Raw genomic sequence first — 19,591 nt, forward strand, 5'->3', positions numbered from 1 at the left:
TAAGGGCAAATAAACAGAAAAGCAATTTGAGAAAACCCTCTGGTTAGAATTACTCACCCCCCCAAATCCTCTAAAGCGCTGCAGGACGTCATTGTTGATGAAACAGGACTGCGCAGGGTCACGGAGGGCTTGGTCCAAGAGGTGATCGATGAAGTAGATGCCCGGCTCGATGGTCAGCACCATGCCCTGCTCCAGGCTGCGGGCGGTGCGCAGGCTCCTGAGCCCCGGCAGGTCAATGCGCTCCACTCCCTGCGGAAGAAACACCAGTTCTCGTGGACGGAAAGGCAACCCCGCGGCTGAGGGTTTATCGAGACCCTCCTACGCTGACTGCTCCCTACGACACCCAAAGTACAAAACATAATCAGGAAGCGGAGGACTGAAGCCGTGCCACACACCCACCTCTCTCTCATCAGCCCCCCATTTCACTGCCAATACAGCGAGGTCAGCTTTCAACTCAACATCCAAACTAGGTTTCGTACCACAGAAATCCTGGCTTTGGATGTGCTCGGTACTGTTACTCCCTACCTTGGCAGAAGTCCTGCGCTACAGAGGAAAAATAATTGCTTGTGCCGTTTATACCCTCCCTTGCGAAGCGCAGTATTTTAGGCGGCGTGCAGATCTTGAAATGCCCCCTCCGCGTCACAGCTGAAACAGCCCAACTATGCAGCGGAGAACCATTTCTCCAAGGATATGCAAATGCTTTTTCTCACTCTATGTTATTAAAATTACACATTTATGATCTTGATTCAGGAGCAATGAGTCTACACATGACCTCATAAAAGCAGCCCATTTAAAACTAAACTTTTGTCAGATTCAGACTTTCAGGCAACATGGTGCTGACTGATATTATTAAAAACTAAGTCAAAACAAGTCCTGACTAGCAAAACATTCTCTTCTTCCCAAAAGCTGGTAACGTAAAATGATATATGAGGACGTGCTTAGTCAAGGAATTAGAAACACTGCGAAGACTAGTTCAGGATATTAATTTTCTTCCCCCAAAATGTGCCAGGTATTGCAACATCGGGGATAAATATACCTCAATCCCATTAGCTTTTTGAAAGTTCTTTGCAACTGTAGCAAAACTTCATCAAGAAAATATTGTGACGGCCAGCAAACAGCTCATGGGCCCACTGGCTTGCAAGCACGTACACACGCTTCGCTGGAGAACTTCTCTGCTTCAGATCCTCAGAGGTTAACGGGTCTGCAAGACCAAGGGGTCCTTTAGCTGGTCTCCAGGCGGCATTCCCAAATCTTGCTTCTGGCTGAAGTCACGGTAACTTTCCTTGCCGGCAGAAGGGGCGACTCTTTCAGCATCACCAGCAGGGTGACTGGTGTCACGAGGAGGAACCAACCCCTTTCTCCAGGACACAGCACAGTGCCCGGTGCTACCCTCGGTGCCTGGCAGCCGGGGCAGCACGTCCCAGCACGGCTGTGCTCCGGCGTTTCTGCCACGCCAACGCAGGGGTCGGAGAGCGGCGGGAGCACAACCTGTCTCGTTGAATCACTCCCTCTTTACAGTGTCTACAGCTCCACTTTCAGCTCAGAGAAAGCCTATTTCACAGAAATCCTGCTTGCAGCAGGCCCTCAGCAGGGTTTGTTTTATTCTCACCGGTGACCCAGGCGAAGCCCTTTTCCCTGCGCGGAGCTTCTGTTCCAACGCATCTTACAGCGGCCAAGACTCAGAGGGAACCACCCTGGCCCGCCGCGGGCAGGTTTGCCCGTTTTTCGGAGACGCGGAGCATTTGCAGTGCTCGGTGCCCTCGCAAGCCAGCACGCGTATCCTCACCATTTTCACTGTGAATCCGATAACATCTTATTTCATGTGTTTGCTCTGAATTTTGCATAGCGTTCTAGCACGCTAAAAATGAGAAAGCACAATTTTGTTTTACTGTGGCTAAGAAACCAGAACACTCGGATATTAAGCGAGGCACTTTGCCTTTATATTCTTATCAAAACCCAAAGAGAATCAATATATTTCTAAACTTGAAACAATAACTGCACTGAAAAGGAGCCATTTTTCTTGCTGCTGCTGCCCCATGGGGTTTGGCATCTCACACATTCATTGTAATGCGTGAAGGAAATGAGGGCATCCAATCTTGCGGATTAATCTCTCCACGAGCTGTAAACAATTAGATTAGTGTCTGGACCTTTTGGTGTCTTGCCAACTATCTATCGGCTGCTTTACAACAAACAACCCGTAATTTGGCTTTTAAGTACGCTTCTCTTCTGTCCTACTCGAAATGCCTTCTCCGAGGCAGTCAATCCAAGACAGATGCTAGAAAGACGGACGCGCAGGGAGGAAAACAATGGCAAGCATCCTCTGAAGGCAGCCCTGGCACAGCCGCGGCATTTTTTTGCCTTTTCTTAAAAGAACAGAGGTTTAACGCGAGGTGTGACGATCAAGCCTCGAACGCCCACTTCAGATAGCTCCGTACAGCAAGGCACTGTTTGGGCTGCTCGCGGTCCCATTCCGCAAAGCTGGCTGGGAGGGGGCTTTTTGTAAGGGCCTGTAGGGACAGGACAAGGGGTAACGGGTTTAAATTGAAAGTGGGGAGGTTTAGATTGGATATCAGGAAGAAGTTCTTCCTGGAGAGGGTGGTGAGGCACTGGGACAGGTTGCCCAGAGAAGCTGTGGATGCCCCATCCCTGGAAGTGTCCAAGGCCAGGCTGGATGAGGCTTGGAGCAACCTGGTCTAGTGGAAGGTGTCCCTGCCCATGGCAGGGGGGGTTGGAACTGGATGGTCTTTAAGGTCCCTTCCAACCCAAACCATTCTGTGATTCTATGATTACGGTCCAGGAGCAAGACTGTGGGATTCACACTGGGAAAACTCCTTCAGAAACGCAGGATCAGCGATGCTAGGAGGGCCCCCCAGGCACCTGAAAACTTCTGCTCACCCAAAAATAAAATTTTAACTTCCCTAGAAGGAACTCACAAACCCTTTTTGATATTCCCCCCCTCCCACCTCAACTCTAGCTTGTGTTGGCTCGTGGCTTCACCTCCTGCTCTTTGGATTTTGCGGGCACTGAAGTCGCTGTGTAAATGGCAGCAGCTGCATCTCTTCCATGAAAACATCTCCAACAGGCCTTCAGAGAAAGGGTAACACTGCTCAGCTTTTCAAAGACAGGACACCTGTGGGTGGGCTTGTGGCAGAGACCACCTACGGCCCCTTTGAACAGAGGCTAGCAAGGCCTTCACCAGGAGATGCACGGAATGGAAGGGGAGAGCGCCGGGTTCTGGTTATGGGGCGTACGTGGCCGTGCACACCCTGCGAAGCCCCAGCCCAACCCGCCGCGAGGCTGAAGGACACGAGCAGGGGCAGGGAATGAGGCGAGCCGGGAAGCAAAAGGGTGACCAAGCTGGGGAGATGACACAATTCCTTCTTTTGAGAACAGCGCTGGATTAAGACATAAATCAGACTATGGCTTCAGCATCCCAAGTGACATCTGCTCTCTGGGCACTCGTCACCATGGCAGCCACCGCGGCCATCAGGTCCAGGAGCTGACGGTTCTCAGTCTCCTTTGGTTGTTTATGAAAACTAGGACAAACAGCATTTTTTTTAATGGCTGAATCGCCACCAGCCCCCATCAGAAGATGAGAGGACTGAAACAAGGACATGGCCATTTGCCACCAAGTCAAACCCTGCCGGGCCCAAAGCCTCGCCCTGTCACCCATCGGTATGAATCTTCTAAAATTAATGGATTTTCTTCTTTGTGAGGAGGAAACTTCCCTGTATTTTGCAGCTAAACAACTAACACCTTGCTTTCAACAATAACCATCATGTTGTTTTGTAGTTAGAGGAAATGAAGGGTATCTGTTTCTATTCCTGTTACATCCTGGAGGCCTGGCCCACGGAGCAGGATCCTGTTGCACTCAGTGCTCTACAACTGTAAAGGGTAAGCTGGTAATGTGCCTCAAAAAAAGTGTAGAGAATCATCTAGAAAATACTAACACCTAGACATCTCAAAAGAGACTCCCAGTGATATCCTGGGAAAATTACTTTTTGAAGAACTGTTTATTTTCCTGATTATTGCAATAACAGCCTATATCCAAAATTGTTTCCTAAGACTGATTTTATTTGGAGGTTCTGCTCACATATTAAAATTGACACACTCCCCCCACAGTAAGCACAGATGCATGACACTGTCATTTGTGACTGTACTCCTGCCAAGAACATCGGATTCCAATTAATGGTTCATGTAAGGTAACGAAAGCCAGCATGTCTAGGCAGTAAGGACTGTCAAGGGAACAAGAGAATTATTATGTAAACTGATTTCATTACTATGTAAGCAAAATAAAAGTTCAAATTAAGTGTGCAGTAATATAAAATATAGATTTATTTTTAGAATAAGCAGGGAATTAGGAAGTATGCAAATATGGTGATTCTCCCCCTGTACTCTGCTCTTGTGAGACCCCACCTGGAGTGCTGTGTCCAGCTGTGGAGCCCTCAACATCAGAAGGATATTGACCACTTGGAGCGAGTCCAGAGGAGGCCACGGAGATGCTCCGAGGGCTGGAGCCCCTCTGCTATGGGGACAGGCTGATAGAGTTGGGCTTGTTCAGCCTGGAGAAGAGAAGGCTCCGGGGAGACCTTATAGCCCCTTCCAGTGCCTGAAGGGGCTACAAGGAAGCTGGGGGGGACTTTTTACAAGGGCCTGTAGTGACAGGACAAGGGGTAACGGGTTTAAATTGAAAGTGGGGAGGTTTAGATTGGATATCAGGAAGAAGTTCTTCCTGGAGAGGGTGGGGAGGCACTGGGACAGGTTGCCCCGAGAAGCTGTGGATGCCCCATCCCTGGAAGTGCCCAAGGCCAGGCTGGATGAGGCTTGGAGCAACCTGGTCTAGTGGAAGGTGTCCCTGCCCATGGCAGGGGGGTGGGACTGGATGATCTTTAAGGTCCCTTCCAACCCAAACCATTCTGTGATTCTATGCCTATCCCCCTGAGAAGTGGCTGTGGAAGACCAGAAGTTGCAATATCCCCAGAATATCTCCGTGTAAGGTACCACCGGCTCCTAAGCAACTCGGTGGTTAATGGGGGTATATGTTGCTTTTTCCATGGAAGAACTGCAACATGTATCATGCTGGATTTTGTCCCCCAGACCAGCTACCAGATGAAGCGATCGGAAGCAGAAATAGCTCCCACTCAGGTGAGCCTGATCTTGGGTCGATCTTTGGGTCAGGACAGCATAAAATCACAGGTGATGTCTCTGGGCTGGCTGGTCATCGCCCACAGGGCCATGACATTAGGCAGGGATGCACCAGCCAGAGATGCAAGGACACCCTCCCTCCTGAAACCACGGGCTGCAACACTTAGTTGGCATCACCCAGAAGTTTCCTCCAGCCAGCAACAGCAGCAAAACATGGCCACAGCAGAGATCACCAAAGCTGTTCATAACTGCAAATACTGAACCACAGTAAAAGCCTCATGTAGCGACACAAACCAGTGTCTATTATTTTCCAGCTAAATCATCACAGAACTTTTCTGAGCCTGACAAAGACTATCCTCATTGGACCACATTCAGCACAGTGAAGTCATAACCATTTTACCACGCTAAGTACAATCCAGTATTTAAATTACTCAGAATACTAACATTATATTTAGATTACTCAAAATCAACACCAAAGCCCTTTCACTCTTCCCTGTTCTCCTGCTGTGTATACCCAACTTCTAATTAGCTCATTTATTGTAAAATGTGGCTAATAAAAGTCTTGAATTCCATTTCACTTGTCTCCTGGTCCCTTCTCTCTAAAGCCTTGTATCTCTTGCTGAGTGCTACTAATGAAGACTAGTTTATTCAATCTATCCCGCTTTCTCCCAGCAGCCAGAGCTGCTTTATAGTCACCTGAAGGAACTGCTGTCAGTCCTGCCTTTGAAATCAGCAGCAGGTTACAGGAGAACATGCCCCAAGCATCACATACCACTTGTGGCATTTGCAAGTCAAAGCCTCCAGTGCTGCAGGAGAATCTAATTCCTAGCTGGAGCTTTGGGACACAGCTCAAAGTTAATATTGGGGGAATGGAGGGCACACGATGTTTAACTGGCTATTTTTATTTGAAACAGTTTTGTCTTTTCCTAGGTATTAACTGTGCTCTCAGGTTTAAGCTGCCTAATAAGTTTCCTGTTCTTGCAGGGAGTGAGGAAGAACTGCCTGCCACTTACTCCAGGCACCGCTGCCTGCTCAGTCTGACAGAGCTGAATTTCAATCCCTCGCTACAGCGTGGTGCTGAGCGTAACCGCCCATGTCACTTTTGCTTCCTGATCCTCAGATGTCACCAAGCTCCACTGCTATCACAATGGAAATAATAAAACGTACAGATTATTTTTTCTTTTGTTCTTAAAATCTAACCGTGAGAAAAAAGGGAGATGGCACACAGTAAAAATCACAGTTGACAACTACAACATAAAGCTGGAAGATGAGAATATTTTAAGACGTGAGATAAAGAATTGCAAAAGCTACCAGCAACACTGTTTTAAAATGAGATCAGTGACAAGCACCGTTTAAAATCCAATGGACAGGTTTTCTGGTGACACACAGAAACCATACACAGGCAGTGCCTTAAATGGAAGGACTTTTTCTCTCGTCATCTTTTGATACTAGTATTAGTAGAAATTGCATAGCAAAACCTCTAAAGTACACCTATGATACTTTTTATACCTTACTTTTACATATAATTGAAAGGAGAATGTACTATTATTTTGTTTTTTCTCTCCTCTTGCTCCTAGAATGAACTGTTTAAAGACACACAAGCTGTTAGTCTCTCCTAAAATTACAGAAAGATTCCAGCAATAAATATTCTGATACAAACTCCCTTAGCACACAAAGCCTTTTGCAAGCAACTTCAAGTAAACCAATCATAAGCAAGTATCTCCTTCAAAAAAATTAACCAGAACTAATGAAACCCAACCCAAGCAAGACAAAAACCCCAAGCACACGACACCTTCTTTCTCAGAGGAGGAGGGAAACCCTGTGGTAGGACAGGGCATGGTCTGCACCACAGCACTGCACTGCCCCACCTCCGCAGCCTTCCCTCCTCTGCTGCCCCTGCTCAAGTCCTAAGCTCCATAAACACCCTAATTCCAGCGCCAGTCCTCGCAGGGACAAGCTGCTGGGAACAGGGCACAATTTTTCTGAGCACTAAGGTGCCAGAGCAGGGCCAGATCTCTTAACCCAACGCTGGAAGGGGTTTAAAATTCCATGGGAGAATCTTACGCTGCAGGAATCACTCCTGGTTGGTGTTCAACCTAACCGATATGGATTTCAGTGCTGCTCTGCATGGAAATGCTGTAGAATCCAAGTCTTTACCGATTTGTTTCTTGCCTGCACTCTGCCTGCCCAACGGCCCACACAACCATACGGCTCTGCTGTGCAGGAACCCAAAGAACCAAACCCAAAGTGATTCAAGGGGACCCCAGGAGGAAGCAGTCTTGTTCTCCTAATCTTTTCTCAAGCGCACAGTCGCTTACAAGAACAAAAACTGGAACTAAAACTGGTGAAAGGCCCTGTTACACTTTGCTCACGCAGGCACCTACCATACAGGTCGTTTGGTGCTTGCGCGTCCTGGGTACACGCAGCTAGAACAAGGCTCTGCAGGGTTATGACCAAGTGCAGCAATTAGCATCACTCGGGCTCCACAGAACAGCTTTAGGCTCCTTGGTAAATTCACCTCATCCTCTGCTTCTTGAAGGAAAAAACATGAATGCACCATTTGCACTGCTAACCACAAAAAAATGAAATCTTCTGCTTCAGCACAAAGAAGGATACATAAGAAAAATATTTTTTGTCAGAACAAGAAAGGGAACAGGATTATTCCTGTATTCTCTAGTAGGTTCGGTCACCTAAATCCCCAGTCGGCCATCTGGGATCCAGGAGCAAGCTTTCTGTTAGAGCCAGACACAGCCCGTACACCCCTCTGAGCAGCAGAGATGTTCCCCGAGCATGCACAGTAATGGAAGGACACGGATAACTCCTGGATCAAAACAAACCTCTAAACCTTAATTTGCTGATGCAGAATAGCAATGAAGGGGTCAGCTGTTCGTGAGAATAGAGAACGGAATTAAAACTTTAAACTAAGGTAAATCTTATAATTTTAAAAGACAAAACAAAATGAAACTCTTAATTCACAAGATGTTAAAATCACAGTAGTTATTAACCTAACTTAAATTAACTGGGCTTGTTATTATAGAAAGTCATCAAATGTACTTAGCATTCTTTAGAGCCCTACAGTCAATTAATATAACATGAAATTGAATCAACTTGAGCATCTAGAGACGCAGAACCTAGATTTAAATGAAAACTTCAGCCCCATCTACCTCAGGGTCTGCAAATTTGGGATCACCTACCACATTTTCTCCATTGCAACAGGCACAAACCCTCATTTATATCCCATATCGAATTTACCCAGAAACAAATGAAAGAAAAAGGGAAAACCATCTTCATGATTAAATTTTACAGCTGAAGCTAAACCCAGTGGAGTTTTCACCCTTTGAAGCTAGCTCTGTCTGACTAAGGGCCAGATTTTCTGAAGTGATTAGTACCACTGGGGCCGAATTTTCAGAACCGCCCCAGTTAGACCCTTAAAAAGAAGCAGAGAGATTTTCAAAGAAGTGTTCGACGCTCGGTTTCCCCGCGAGGAATACCACGGCACACTGCAGGAGACCTGATTCCCGAAGGAGCTCTTGACTGCCGAGTACTTCTGAAAATCAGGACAGCTATGTACGTGCTTCAGTGGCAAACACTGGTGGGTTACGGTCTTTCCAAAGTCTCGCCCTGAACATAGTTGCCAAGCCACATTTATTGCTGGCCAAACCCAATTATTCTTTATCATGGCAAAAAAAAAAGAGGAAGGGAAATGTTATATTTTTCGAACATCCTTTGCAGAAAATGTGCAAGTTTTTTTTACAGTGTTTGTCAAAGAGGAAGAAAGCGCTTGTTCAATGCTGCATGTGAAAGCAGCTTACTGGAAAAGATGAAAACTTATTATTGCCAATTTTGAAAAAAGAAATCGTTGGCTACTAATGAATAACTAATCTAAGCTAACAATGTCTGGAAATAGTTTTTTTGGAACACACAAAACTTTGTGACGGATAAAAATTAGGAAATTAAAGCTTATTGTACTATTCCAAATGTAACTGTTTACACTTGAGGAAAAATAATGGAATAATATCCACTTGGAAAGTTTTTATTTTTAAAAAATCCTTTGTAATGCTCCCAGAAATTCCCTCGGCCAAAAGCAAATAACTTGCTTCTTAACCAGCTAGGAAAAAAGAGCATGATACTACAGGCATGGGCTCAGTGTACAACAAACGCACAAACGGCTTTACGAAGATCCTTCTGAAAATCTCGCAGGCTGGTGAACATTTAAATCGCACCAAAACCCACTCCACAGCGTACTAGATGGCTTCAAGTGTTTTCTCATGAAACGATGAGGCACAGGCAAAAAGCCTTCTCCCACAAACAATTTTAATATTTGCAGGTATATAATCCTCTATCTGCACTGATTTCTGGTATTTTCATACATCCAGTGTGAAAGGGGAGAGCCCAACTCATTTGACAATACAATCCCTAAATCCATTTTTATCTATAACAGGTTGCTTTTCCAAAACTGTGGGTAGATGGGTCTGCTTTCAGAAAACCATCCCTTAAATTCTGTAACACACCAAATAATCAACAGTTATACATTTGGCCAGATGTAAATAAAAATCAGTTTCAAAAACTGATTCGGTAGGTCATATGCTGCACGACTGAAACCTGCTGAGAGATGGAAGGTGTATGGAATCTGTTGCTCTCGACTCCTCAAAAATCAGTTGGAGGAATCTCCTTTGAGATGAAGGTATAACATGAATTGCCCAGAGAAGCTGTGGATGCCCCATCCCTGGAAGTGTCCAAGGCCAGGCTGCATGAGGCTTGGAGCAACCTGGTCTAGTGGAAGGGGTCCCTGCCCATGGCAGGGGGGTTGGAACTGGATGATCTTTAAGGTCCCTTCCAACCCAAACCATCCTGTGATTCTATGAAAAATCCAACCTTTCTGTATTAGCCAGTGAAAAAGCCTTAAAATCCAAATAAGGTTGCTGTTGATTTTTGTTTCATTTTTATTACACACAAGATTATTAGCTGATGCCAATACACTGTCATCACAGTACTGTGTCTCACCAGTAATTATATTGTGAACATAACGAGTACCCTCAAATATGATATACTGCTTCTCCCCATCAGCAAAGGTGAACCCAGCAATAGCAGCCGTTATGCAGCCTCTCCACCCAACATCAGCAAGCTTCAAAATATGCTGCAACCTTACCTAAAAAGTTCCTAAGTTTCTTTGTCAAGTTCTTGTAAAAGAACATCTTACATAAGAGGGAAAGCAAATGATCAATCTTCAGAGAACAGTTTGAAAACCCTTAAACAGTTAGCCTCAAATAAGCAAAACTAACACACAGAATATCCTTCTGAAATCTTTCTGAAGCTGCTGTAACCTTCCTTTCTTTACTCAAACTGTAAGTACAGACCCCCTTAGAGAACTTATTTTTAGTATCACTGCAAACATCTTACCATTCACTGGTTACAGACTTTTACCTACTCTGCTTTCAGACCACACTCAAGAACCATCATGTTAATTCAAAGAAAAAGGTGATCATTCTGTGTTTTCTGCAGAAACTCAGAATACAAGCAATTGTGCTTTCACATTTGCAAAGACTAGAAGACTTGATGGATTTGTTTTTCTTTCTATTCTCATTCTGGGACAACATATCTACATCGGTGCCCATGTTGACACCGAAGATCAAAGTTCAAGACAGGAATATGAGCCAGCTCGTTTCCGTATGACACAGCCATCGGGATTTACTAGCTGAGGTGTCTCACATCTGCAACGGAGCAAGCGAGTCTTCCCACTACAGGTCCCAGGTAGACTGAGATGCTCTCTGCCACAGAACAGGGTATGCCTGAGTGGTCCATCTTACAGCGGTGACACGTGGAGAACAACACAATGTGTGTAGAAATTAAGCAGGTTAAGAATGCCCAAAGTGCGGCATCAGCTGACTTCTCCCCATAAGCAATTTATGTTCTAATGAAACAATAGATTCCATTGAAGCATAAAATATCACACCCAGAAAAAACCACACTCAAATGCACGTCTGCTCCACCTCTGTGAAGGTGCAACCGGCTGATGGTGCACAAAGGAAGAGAAATGCTGATCGAATTCAGAGGGGTTAATCTGCAAGGCAGTTGAGAATGGACTAACACTAACCTCTGGGTAGCCTCCAACGTCATGCACATCGATTCCAAGTAGATGTCCAAGTCCGTGTGGCATAAATATTGCACCCAGATGAACCTTCACCATGTCATCTACATTGCCTTTCAGAATGCCAATTTTAGTCAACTCCTCCAGATGGACTCTGTCAGCCAGACGGTGCATATCAGGCCAGGCGACCCCTTAGAGAGCAGAAACAAGCAGCTGAGTTAACTCTTGCTAGAAGTTTTTAAAGACGACTTTCAAACAGCAGATGTAACACATGTGCCCTTTGTTTATATATAAAACAAAGGTGGAAAGAGCAACTACTTCGGCACAAATATACTTCAATCGAGACAAAATTATCTTAACAAGCAAGCAAAGCACAGAAAACTAGGAACGAGGAACAGCAGCACCTTACAATCCAGCTCCACACGAAAAAGTGTTGAGACACTGCATCGTGGCACGTCTTTGCAGATACAAATGTAGCAGCGAGTTTTCTAAAGGAATATCAACCGTAATATGCAATAATTTAAAATGCAGAACATAAAATATGACTATCCTATTATTTTAAACAGTGATCATACCCATTTAGAACATCTGAGATGGACAGCACTTTTCTACGTACGTTGAAGATTTAAAGCCCACATCTTCCTGGCACAGACACTCTCCAGAAATTAATGATTCCCCTGTGTTAATGGGCTGTGTATAACACAAGGCCTCTAATACACGTACTAAAACAGCATTACAAAATACCGTTGGTTGACTAGAGACAGAGTGCCAGGATACATTAGATTTCTATTATTTTGGTATAGGATACAATTTTGTTTGACAAACTGCTGGGGGGAGGAGGGAGGAAGAAAGCAGCTCTTTTGTTAGTAACACAGTACTGTCTTAATTAGTTCACCATGGCTTTGAGTCATCATCAACAGAGCGGTTGCAGACTCAAGACAACTAGGGCTAAGGTACAGTAGAAGAATATTTTCCTTGTTCACTTTTGGCATGATTAAACAAATAAAAACCAAGCAATTTTTAAGGCCAAATCCCCATCAAGTTCCATTTGCTTTAATCCAGTTAAACACGCAGCTCTAGGGTCTTGTGAACGTGAATGTCACATCATAATTACATTAGCACTTTTTGCTGAAAGTAGGGAGGCTTCAAAGGCTGAAATAAAATCATCCTATGGAAGCGCTTACATAAAATTGAGTTGTTTTATACGGCTCTGATATAAAGATCAGAACCAAACTGAAGAGCAAGTGGCTGCTCCGTCTTGCACACCATCCACCCAGAAACCGATGCACCTTTACGCTCCCATTCACGCTGACTGCAATCAGCTCAGCGCCTCGGTCAGTCGACAGGCAGCCTCCTTTTGCCCATCAGAGATACAACTTCTTAGCCTGCTGCGTGCACGCTGCTGAAGATGCTCCTTCCTTGCCCAAGCAAGGCCACAAGGCAGAGGTGTGCGGCACAACACGCTCGGTTGCTGTTTCCTCACAAAAGGCATCCGTGCCCAAGTGAGTGATGCTCACTCACAAAAGGTGGGCAGTCTTCCTGTTCAAAATGCGCTATTTCTCTGTTTTCCCTCCTTTGAAAAGAAATTTAGATTTTTCCTTCAGTACGAATTAATACCACAGTGACCAGTGGTTCGTTGATTTTACAAGAATTTAACTTTTTTATCTGTTTGGACATTGCCTGTACTGCAACTTTCACTTTGCTGGATTCATCCCTGTTTCGCAGCTAACCCACAACAGGCTCCAATCTATTGCCTGATAGATTGAGACCATTACTACCTATCACATCCACATCACGGATATCAAACTGAAGTATTACTGAAGCACAGACGCTTTCCTGTTCAATCTGGAGCTGCGGGAATACAGAATTTCTGTGTGTTGACTCCCAGTTCAGCATCTGCACCTTGCAGTCGACTCTAACTGCTCGAGAAGTCTTTAGTATTATTTCTGGGGACATCAGATGTTCTCCTGAGATTTTCCCATGATTTCTTAGCCGAGTATTACTACGTCTTCTGTTTTCATCCCCATGTTACATCTCACCCTGGTCAACTATTTGAAGCCTCATCCTTTCCTGATATAAACAAGGGTCAGAACTCCGTGGCTGTAAGACAAAACACAACCATATCCCGGATGCTCTGAATCGACTTAAGATGAGGTGCCTGAGAGAACCGAAGATGAGGTGCCTGCTGTTTCCAGTACAGCTTCCCTCTACAGCTGTGCTGGTACTATTCATCTCAATCCAAACCCACAGACTCCACTTGAAGAGACAGAGAGACCCTTATCAAACTAAGGAAGAGATACAAGTATCACGAGATACAAAGATTAAACTAGGCAGAAATAAAGACACCAAAACCACATATCCATTAGTCTGCAGAAGTTTAACAGAGTAAACGAATGTCACTCCTGCCCTAGCTGAAAAGATTGCTGTGGTGCTAAAATCTTAGTATTCCTGGGCACTGAGCAAATCCCTTCGAGCCCCTTCTTCCCTTGCCTCTACTTTTTCATTCTTCTCTCACTGAGAAAAAGTGTGCCTATTTCCCCTCTCCTCCCACCCAGAGCTCTGTGTTCCCCATCTGTTTTGGTTTTTATTCACCTTATCTATTTCATTAGAGACCAAGGACAACAAAAAGCTTCACTGCGAAATAAATAATGAGGCTGGATGGAAAATCTGCAGCTTTGGGCTCTCTCTTGGAACAAGGGCAGCGCTTCGGACAGAGCCCAGCAAAACAGCTCTGGACTGCTCTTCTATCATCTGGCTGGTGCCATCAGTTTTGCTGGAGATGGGAAGTACTTCAGCTCCAGCTCTCTTACGCACGCTGCAGATAGCACTGGGACAGCTCTGACCCAGCTGGAGGGAAATTAAGCTACTGCTGGAGATGCCCCACTCAACAGTGCAAATCTTGTTTTACAAGTAAATAGGCGTTCAAGTAGTCTTAATTAAAAAAACAAATTGTTTATAGATACCTTGCATTTTCTATTCTATTGTCTGGCTTCACGTTTTGTTCTACTACGACTACAGCGTGGTGGTGTTTTTGCACTGTTAGGTAACCCCCCTCCAAACCACGTAACGTGCAATGCTTGTGCAATACAGTCACACATACACAGACCACTACTGGTGTGCTAAGACAAAGTAAGGCATTTGTGAGCTGACTATAAACAGTGAACTAGCTGGAGTGACTTTACCAGTCTTAAAATAATGGTGATGTCCTTGCCTTGGTTGATGAGTGGATTGCCATCATGTTAGGAATGAGGTAGAAACACCAGGTTCCCCCTGCCACCCCTTTTTATAAATGAGCAATTTGACAGAGGATCTAAATGCAAATCTTCAAACAATTCTTAGTACCCTTATAGTCTTAAAAACATTAACTTTGTCAAGAGAAAAAACTATTTTACAGTAATAAGGCAGTAACTTAAAAGTGCACAACACAATCTATTGGAGGAAAGTCCTAATTCAAGAAAAATCTTAGTGCATTTTATATATAAAGTATATTCATACGATGTATAAGCTTAATGTAAAATAAACAGAAATAGACAACTTTTCAAATTTATTTTAAATCTAAAATTGCATTAGGTTTATCTGGCAATTGGAATATTTATAATACAATGGCCTGTGCAAACCCAGGTGTCTCTGAGACTGGCTGGCACCTCTGCACTTGACTGTCATTTAAGTGAACTCGTAAGTACACTTGAAGAGCAAAACTCCTCAAATTCTGCTAATCTAATTTTTCCCACCTACATACCAAACTTCCCATAGTTGTGAAAAGCAGAGAAGGGAGGAAAAATTAAATATCACAGGTAACGTGACTAGGAAAGCCATGAACAGAATTTTTTGGCACTCTCACATCTGGACCAGCCAGAAGGACTTGCAGCGAGGAGACGCGAACCCCCGTGTCAAAGCACAGAGGTATCTGTTCTGTTCACGAGGCTGCGTGCTCATCCATGTCCGGATAGCCTGAGCATGTCAAAACGGCGAAGAAGCCTCTGTGTGCAGGCAGCCGGGGAAAAACCTGCCCAACAGGAGAACGTTTGCAGATGCAAAGGGAAAAACCACTAACAATGCTGAACGAATAAAGTTTTGCACAAAGAATCCTTAATTCGTGGAGGTTACTTGACGTTCGGGCGCTTCTGTTTTTTGGATTAACGGTGTGCCGGTGGAGAGCTCTGTCACCCGCCGCAAGCTGATGCAGCAGAAGTCAAACACCGGAGTAGCATTCTTGTAGTGAGAAAAAGCAGTTAAGAAAAACCCCTCAAAACCACACAGAACAACTTCCACACAAGCGGCTCTAACATCAGTTACAGGAGTTACTGCAACGGCTCTCTGTTTTGCAACACCAGCCAGCACCAACCTCCCACCACCCATCACCCACCAGGATGCTTTACTCGTGTATTACTCAGGACTATTATTTTTAAGCTTTGGTGAAGTTTATCATCGTTGCAGACATGCTTTTTGTGTAAAAAGGTTTATCGTAGCTGCAGACATGCCTTTTGTGCAAAGGGGTTAGTTCCCTTATTATCTTTAAGCCAATTTATAAACCAATTATAGTCCACTGACAGATGAGGTTTAGAAAGGCAGATTGGAGGGTCCTTGGACTTTGACAGCTTGTACCAAAATGAGTCTGCACTCAGGAAAATCTGCTGATGATGTGTCTGCTCCATTCTTAATTCTCTGCCAAACGAGATACTGGGTAACACAGGTCACTGAACCAGCGACTGGCTCCCCAAGAAAGATCAGTTACCAAGGCTCGTTAGGTTGCGATTCGTTACCTGCCACGCAGCGTGCGCTTGAGCGAGAGGCCAGGACAAAAAGCACCTTTTACAGCAACCAAAGCATTTGAGATCCAGCACAATACAGAGTGAATGAACTCCACGGCAATGACCAGACAGTGGATAATGATGTCCGAGACATCCAGTAACAAAATGTGACAGATCATGCAGTAATTAAACAACACGTAACTATGGAGGCCATGGGTTTTCAGATGCCTTGCAACCAGATTAGCAGAGGTTTGCAGATGTGTTTGTGTTTAAAAATGGCAAACTTCATGTATTTTTACTGAAAGGGTTTTTTTTCTTAAATATATTCCCATCAACCCAAATGTTATCTGATATTCTTAGATAATACCGTGACAGAAAAGAAAAAGATGAAATGAGCATTGTTCTACTTCCTTGAAAATATGTCCTCTCTAATTATCTGTTTGCCAAATCCACCAAATTTCAGATAAAACATCATGTTTTAGGGACTCAGAAACATCACGTAAGGATCTCTGCAATAATCTGCGACACCTCCGATCACACTATTGATAGGGAAGATTTTTGGTAATTTGTTTAAAAAAAAAAAAAAAGGAAGAAATGCTTCTAGTGAAACCAGAAATCAGAAGCATCCCTATCTTTTATCAAACATACCGTAACTTTTTAAACACTGGAATGAAGAAGATGAGTTGTTCTAACACATCATGCTATAAACTGTTCCTCAGTTGCTGTTAACTTATTGGTATTTTCATCCCAGTGATTATTTTCTGATGTTTTATTAGAAGCTATTTGAGAATGTACAGTAGAAACAGCATACAAAAGTAATTTAGAATTACTGCGTGGTATTTAGCCACTTTGGTCGGGAAGTGCTCTGAAAAGGCCTAACAGGATTTTTTTGGCCGCTACTTAGGGTACTTTGTGGTTGTAATGTGACAATGATTAAACCACAAATGATTTAACAGGGTTTTTTTGTTGTTGTAGGGTGGGGTTTTTTTTGCCAGCACAGATGTCACAATCTTACTAAAAAAAATGAATATGGCAAGGTTGTAGTAACTTCTCCCCAAATTGTGCTAAGGTTAAGTTACATTTAATTTCTGAGTGTCCACAGACAAGGGCAAAAGGCCCAATGTCCCCTGGCAGTGCCACTGAAATGCAGACATAACACGCAATCCCCGTCCAGCCAGCAGCCCATCGGAACAGATGACAATCTGCCAACACGCAGTGACCGTATCAGACATAAAACAATAGGTCCTTAAAAATTCTAATCAAACCCGGTTCAAAAAACCAAACCAAACCATCATTTAAATGCTAAACCCGATTATTTCTTTCCTCTTCACTTGGGTGCTAGAGAAGAATGAGCTGTATTTCTGATTTTCACACTTGCCTTTCAGCCCACTAGATGAAACCCTCAGTAGTGAGGCGGTTTTTGAGCCTGGTTTCATGCAGCAGGAGGTGAGGCAGCCCTGCAACGGGGCGAGGAATCAGAGTGAGAAACCAAAATGCTGTACTCAAACCCTGGCAGCATTTGGTCAACAGGAATCTGTTCAAAGCTTCATATACTGTGTAGTGAGGTACCTCTAAGTCTCACAGGGTCAGCATTAGATGGCTATACGGATGCCTAATTCAGGGATGCAGTTTTAAGCAGTAATTTACAGCGGTGGCATGGCTGCAGCTGGCTGCCGTGTGATGAGCAGCGCCTGTTAACTCTCCCATCCTAAAAAGGCGATGGGAACTCTACTGAATTTGCTGCTGTGTCACACCTGCACATACCTGTGGTACTGCCTGCAGGGATTACAAGACTTCAGCCTGCTCTGTGCCACGAGTCCCAGCTCCACACCATCCCACAGTTCCCCAGCCCGATGCACCTGCCTGACAGGAGCAGGGCTTACACCAAAGGGAAACAGACGGCTCCGCACCACCTCCGAAATTCAGACCTCTTCTTCAAAGGGCTGAGTAACGTTGTGCTGTTCAGCTGTATTGTGATACTTATTTTGCATCAGCGTGATGGAATTCTGAAGCGGTAAACCCACCCTCCCCGTTATAAACCCTGCACGTGATGATCTCTAACACATCAGAGGCAACATCGAGATAAGAGTCTGCCATGCTGAAACCTTAAGGAAAGCAATTTGAATAGATGCAGACAAGGAGCAAGGTGAGGGATTTTCTAAGTCTGGAAAGATGCAGCACTGGGATTGAGCAGCACTGGAGACACTACGGATTTTACTGCGTGCTCCTTCCAAATATGTTGAAAAGAAGAGGAAAAAGAGTGGGGGAAGGAGGGAAGTGCTCAGAGGGAGTGATTGCGGTGTGGAAACTTATCAATCTTTGAAGCTTAGAAAAGACTCTGTTTAGATAAGATTCAGGGCAAACAGCATAATCTATGTCTAGCAGGTTTGCACTCTGACAGCCACAGCTGATGCAGTGTCAAGATCGAAGGACTCATGAACTTTGTACTTCAACTCAAATGACAATGTGTAACGAGCGCGTTTCCTGAACCGGGAGAAAATCAGTGCACATCAGGCCATGGAAAAGCAGCTTATTCCCCCCGAAGTCACTGTTAAAACTGTACAATGCGACAATAGTACAACCTGCTACAATTAGGAAAAAAGGATTTTCTAAAAAAACCCAGCCTTAAATCAAAGCCCACTGACTAGAGATAGGCTAAAAAGCGCACAGGAATTCAGGCTCTGAGTCTGTAAAGACCGTTAAACGTATTTGCTTTGTACAAGCAGCACCTTTGAAGAACCACTGAAAACAGTGGAAAAATCCACGTGTTCAGTCAGGCTGGAAAGTGGGAGGTTGAGCACTGAACCACGGCAGCTCGGGCCGAGGCTGCTCAGAGACCTCTGACGAGAGGGACGCCCGGGCAGAAGGGCCCAACTGTTTTAAAGTGCCTGGTTTTATGCACTTGGAAAGAACTCAGCGTTATTTTAGTCTTCCTGCCGTTGCAGTGGTCACTGTATGCATGGGTCAGCTCCGGCGCCTTAGTCACAAGCAGGGAAGAGCAGCTCCCAGAAGGTTTGCAGTCAGACGCGCAGGCTGAAATCGTGCATTTCAACAGACTGCTGCTTGCACGGGGGGCTGGAGGATCTGCTGAATCTGACTGAAAATACTGCCTTTTTCTCTCACCCCTCGCCATGGGACACCGCTGTGCTGGGCAAGGTTAGGCTACGTGTCCAACGACAGCTCCAGCCATCAATGACACTGCTCTTATTAAATAATATCCTGCAAAAATCAAGGATTGCAACTTGATGTCAGTATTGTCTGTGCATCCTTTAGGAAATAAAGGGTGAAGGAACTAAGTGGTGGCTGATGCTTTAAGCATTTCTACTGACAAAAATGGAATTAACCTGGCACAGAAAGCTATACCACCTTTTCTGAGTCCATCTCCCAGAGTTAATACTCAAAGGGGACTTGACTTACTCATGAACATTAATGTTAGCAAGAAAAATACAGCCAGCTCCATTCAACAGAGAAGAGAGAGCACAGACTACAAATAGCTTTTTAAAACATACATTGACAAGATTTACTTTCCAATCTGTCTTTAACACAATAACACATTCTTAACTGCAAGGGGCGGGCAGGGGGGGGAAATGCTGCGGCGTCATTCAGC

General features: G+C 44.6%; 1 protein-coding gene across 1 annotated transcript in view; it reads right to left on the bottom strand.

The window, feature by feature from the left end:
• Positions 1-19,591, bottom strand: part of PEPD (peptidase D) — a gene marked incomplete at its 5' end in the record, with an annotated part of 68,460 nt that overhangs the window by 8,991 nt on the left and 39,878 nt on the right. The window contains 2 exons of the mRNA XM_010146559.1: positions 58-249; positions 11,240-11,424. Of these exons, the coding sequence (XP_010144861.1) occupies positions 58-249; positions 11,240-11,424 (377 nt within the window). The remainder of the gene's footprint in view (positions 1-57; positions 250-11,239; positions 11,425-19,591) is intronic.

This window comes from Eurypyga helias, unplaced genomic scaffold (assembly GCF_000690775.1).
Source record: "Eurypyga helias isolate BGI_N326 unplaced genomic scaffold, ASM69077v1 scaffold41262, whole genome shotgun sequence".
Taxonomy (NCBI): Eukaryota; Metazoa; Chordata; class Aves; order Eurypygiformes; family Eurypygidae; genus Eurypyga; species Eurypyga helias.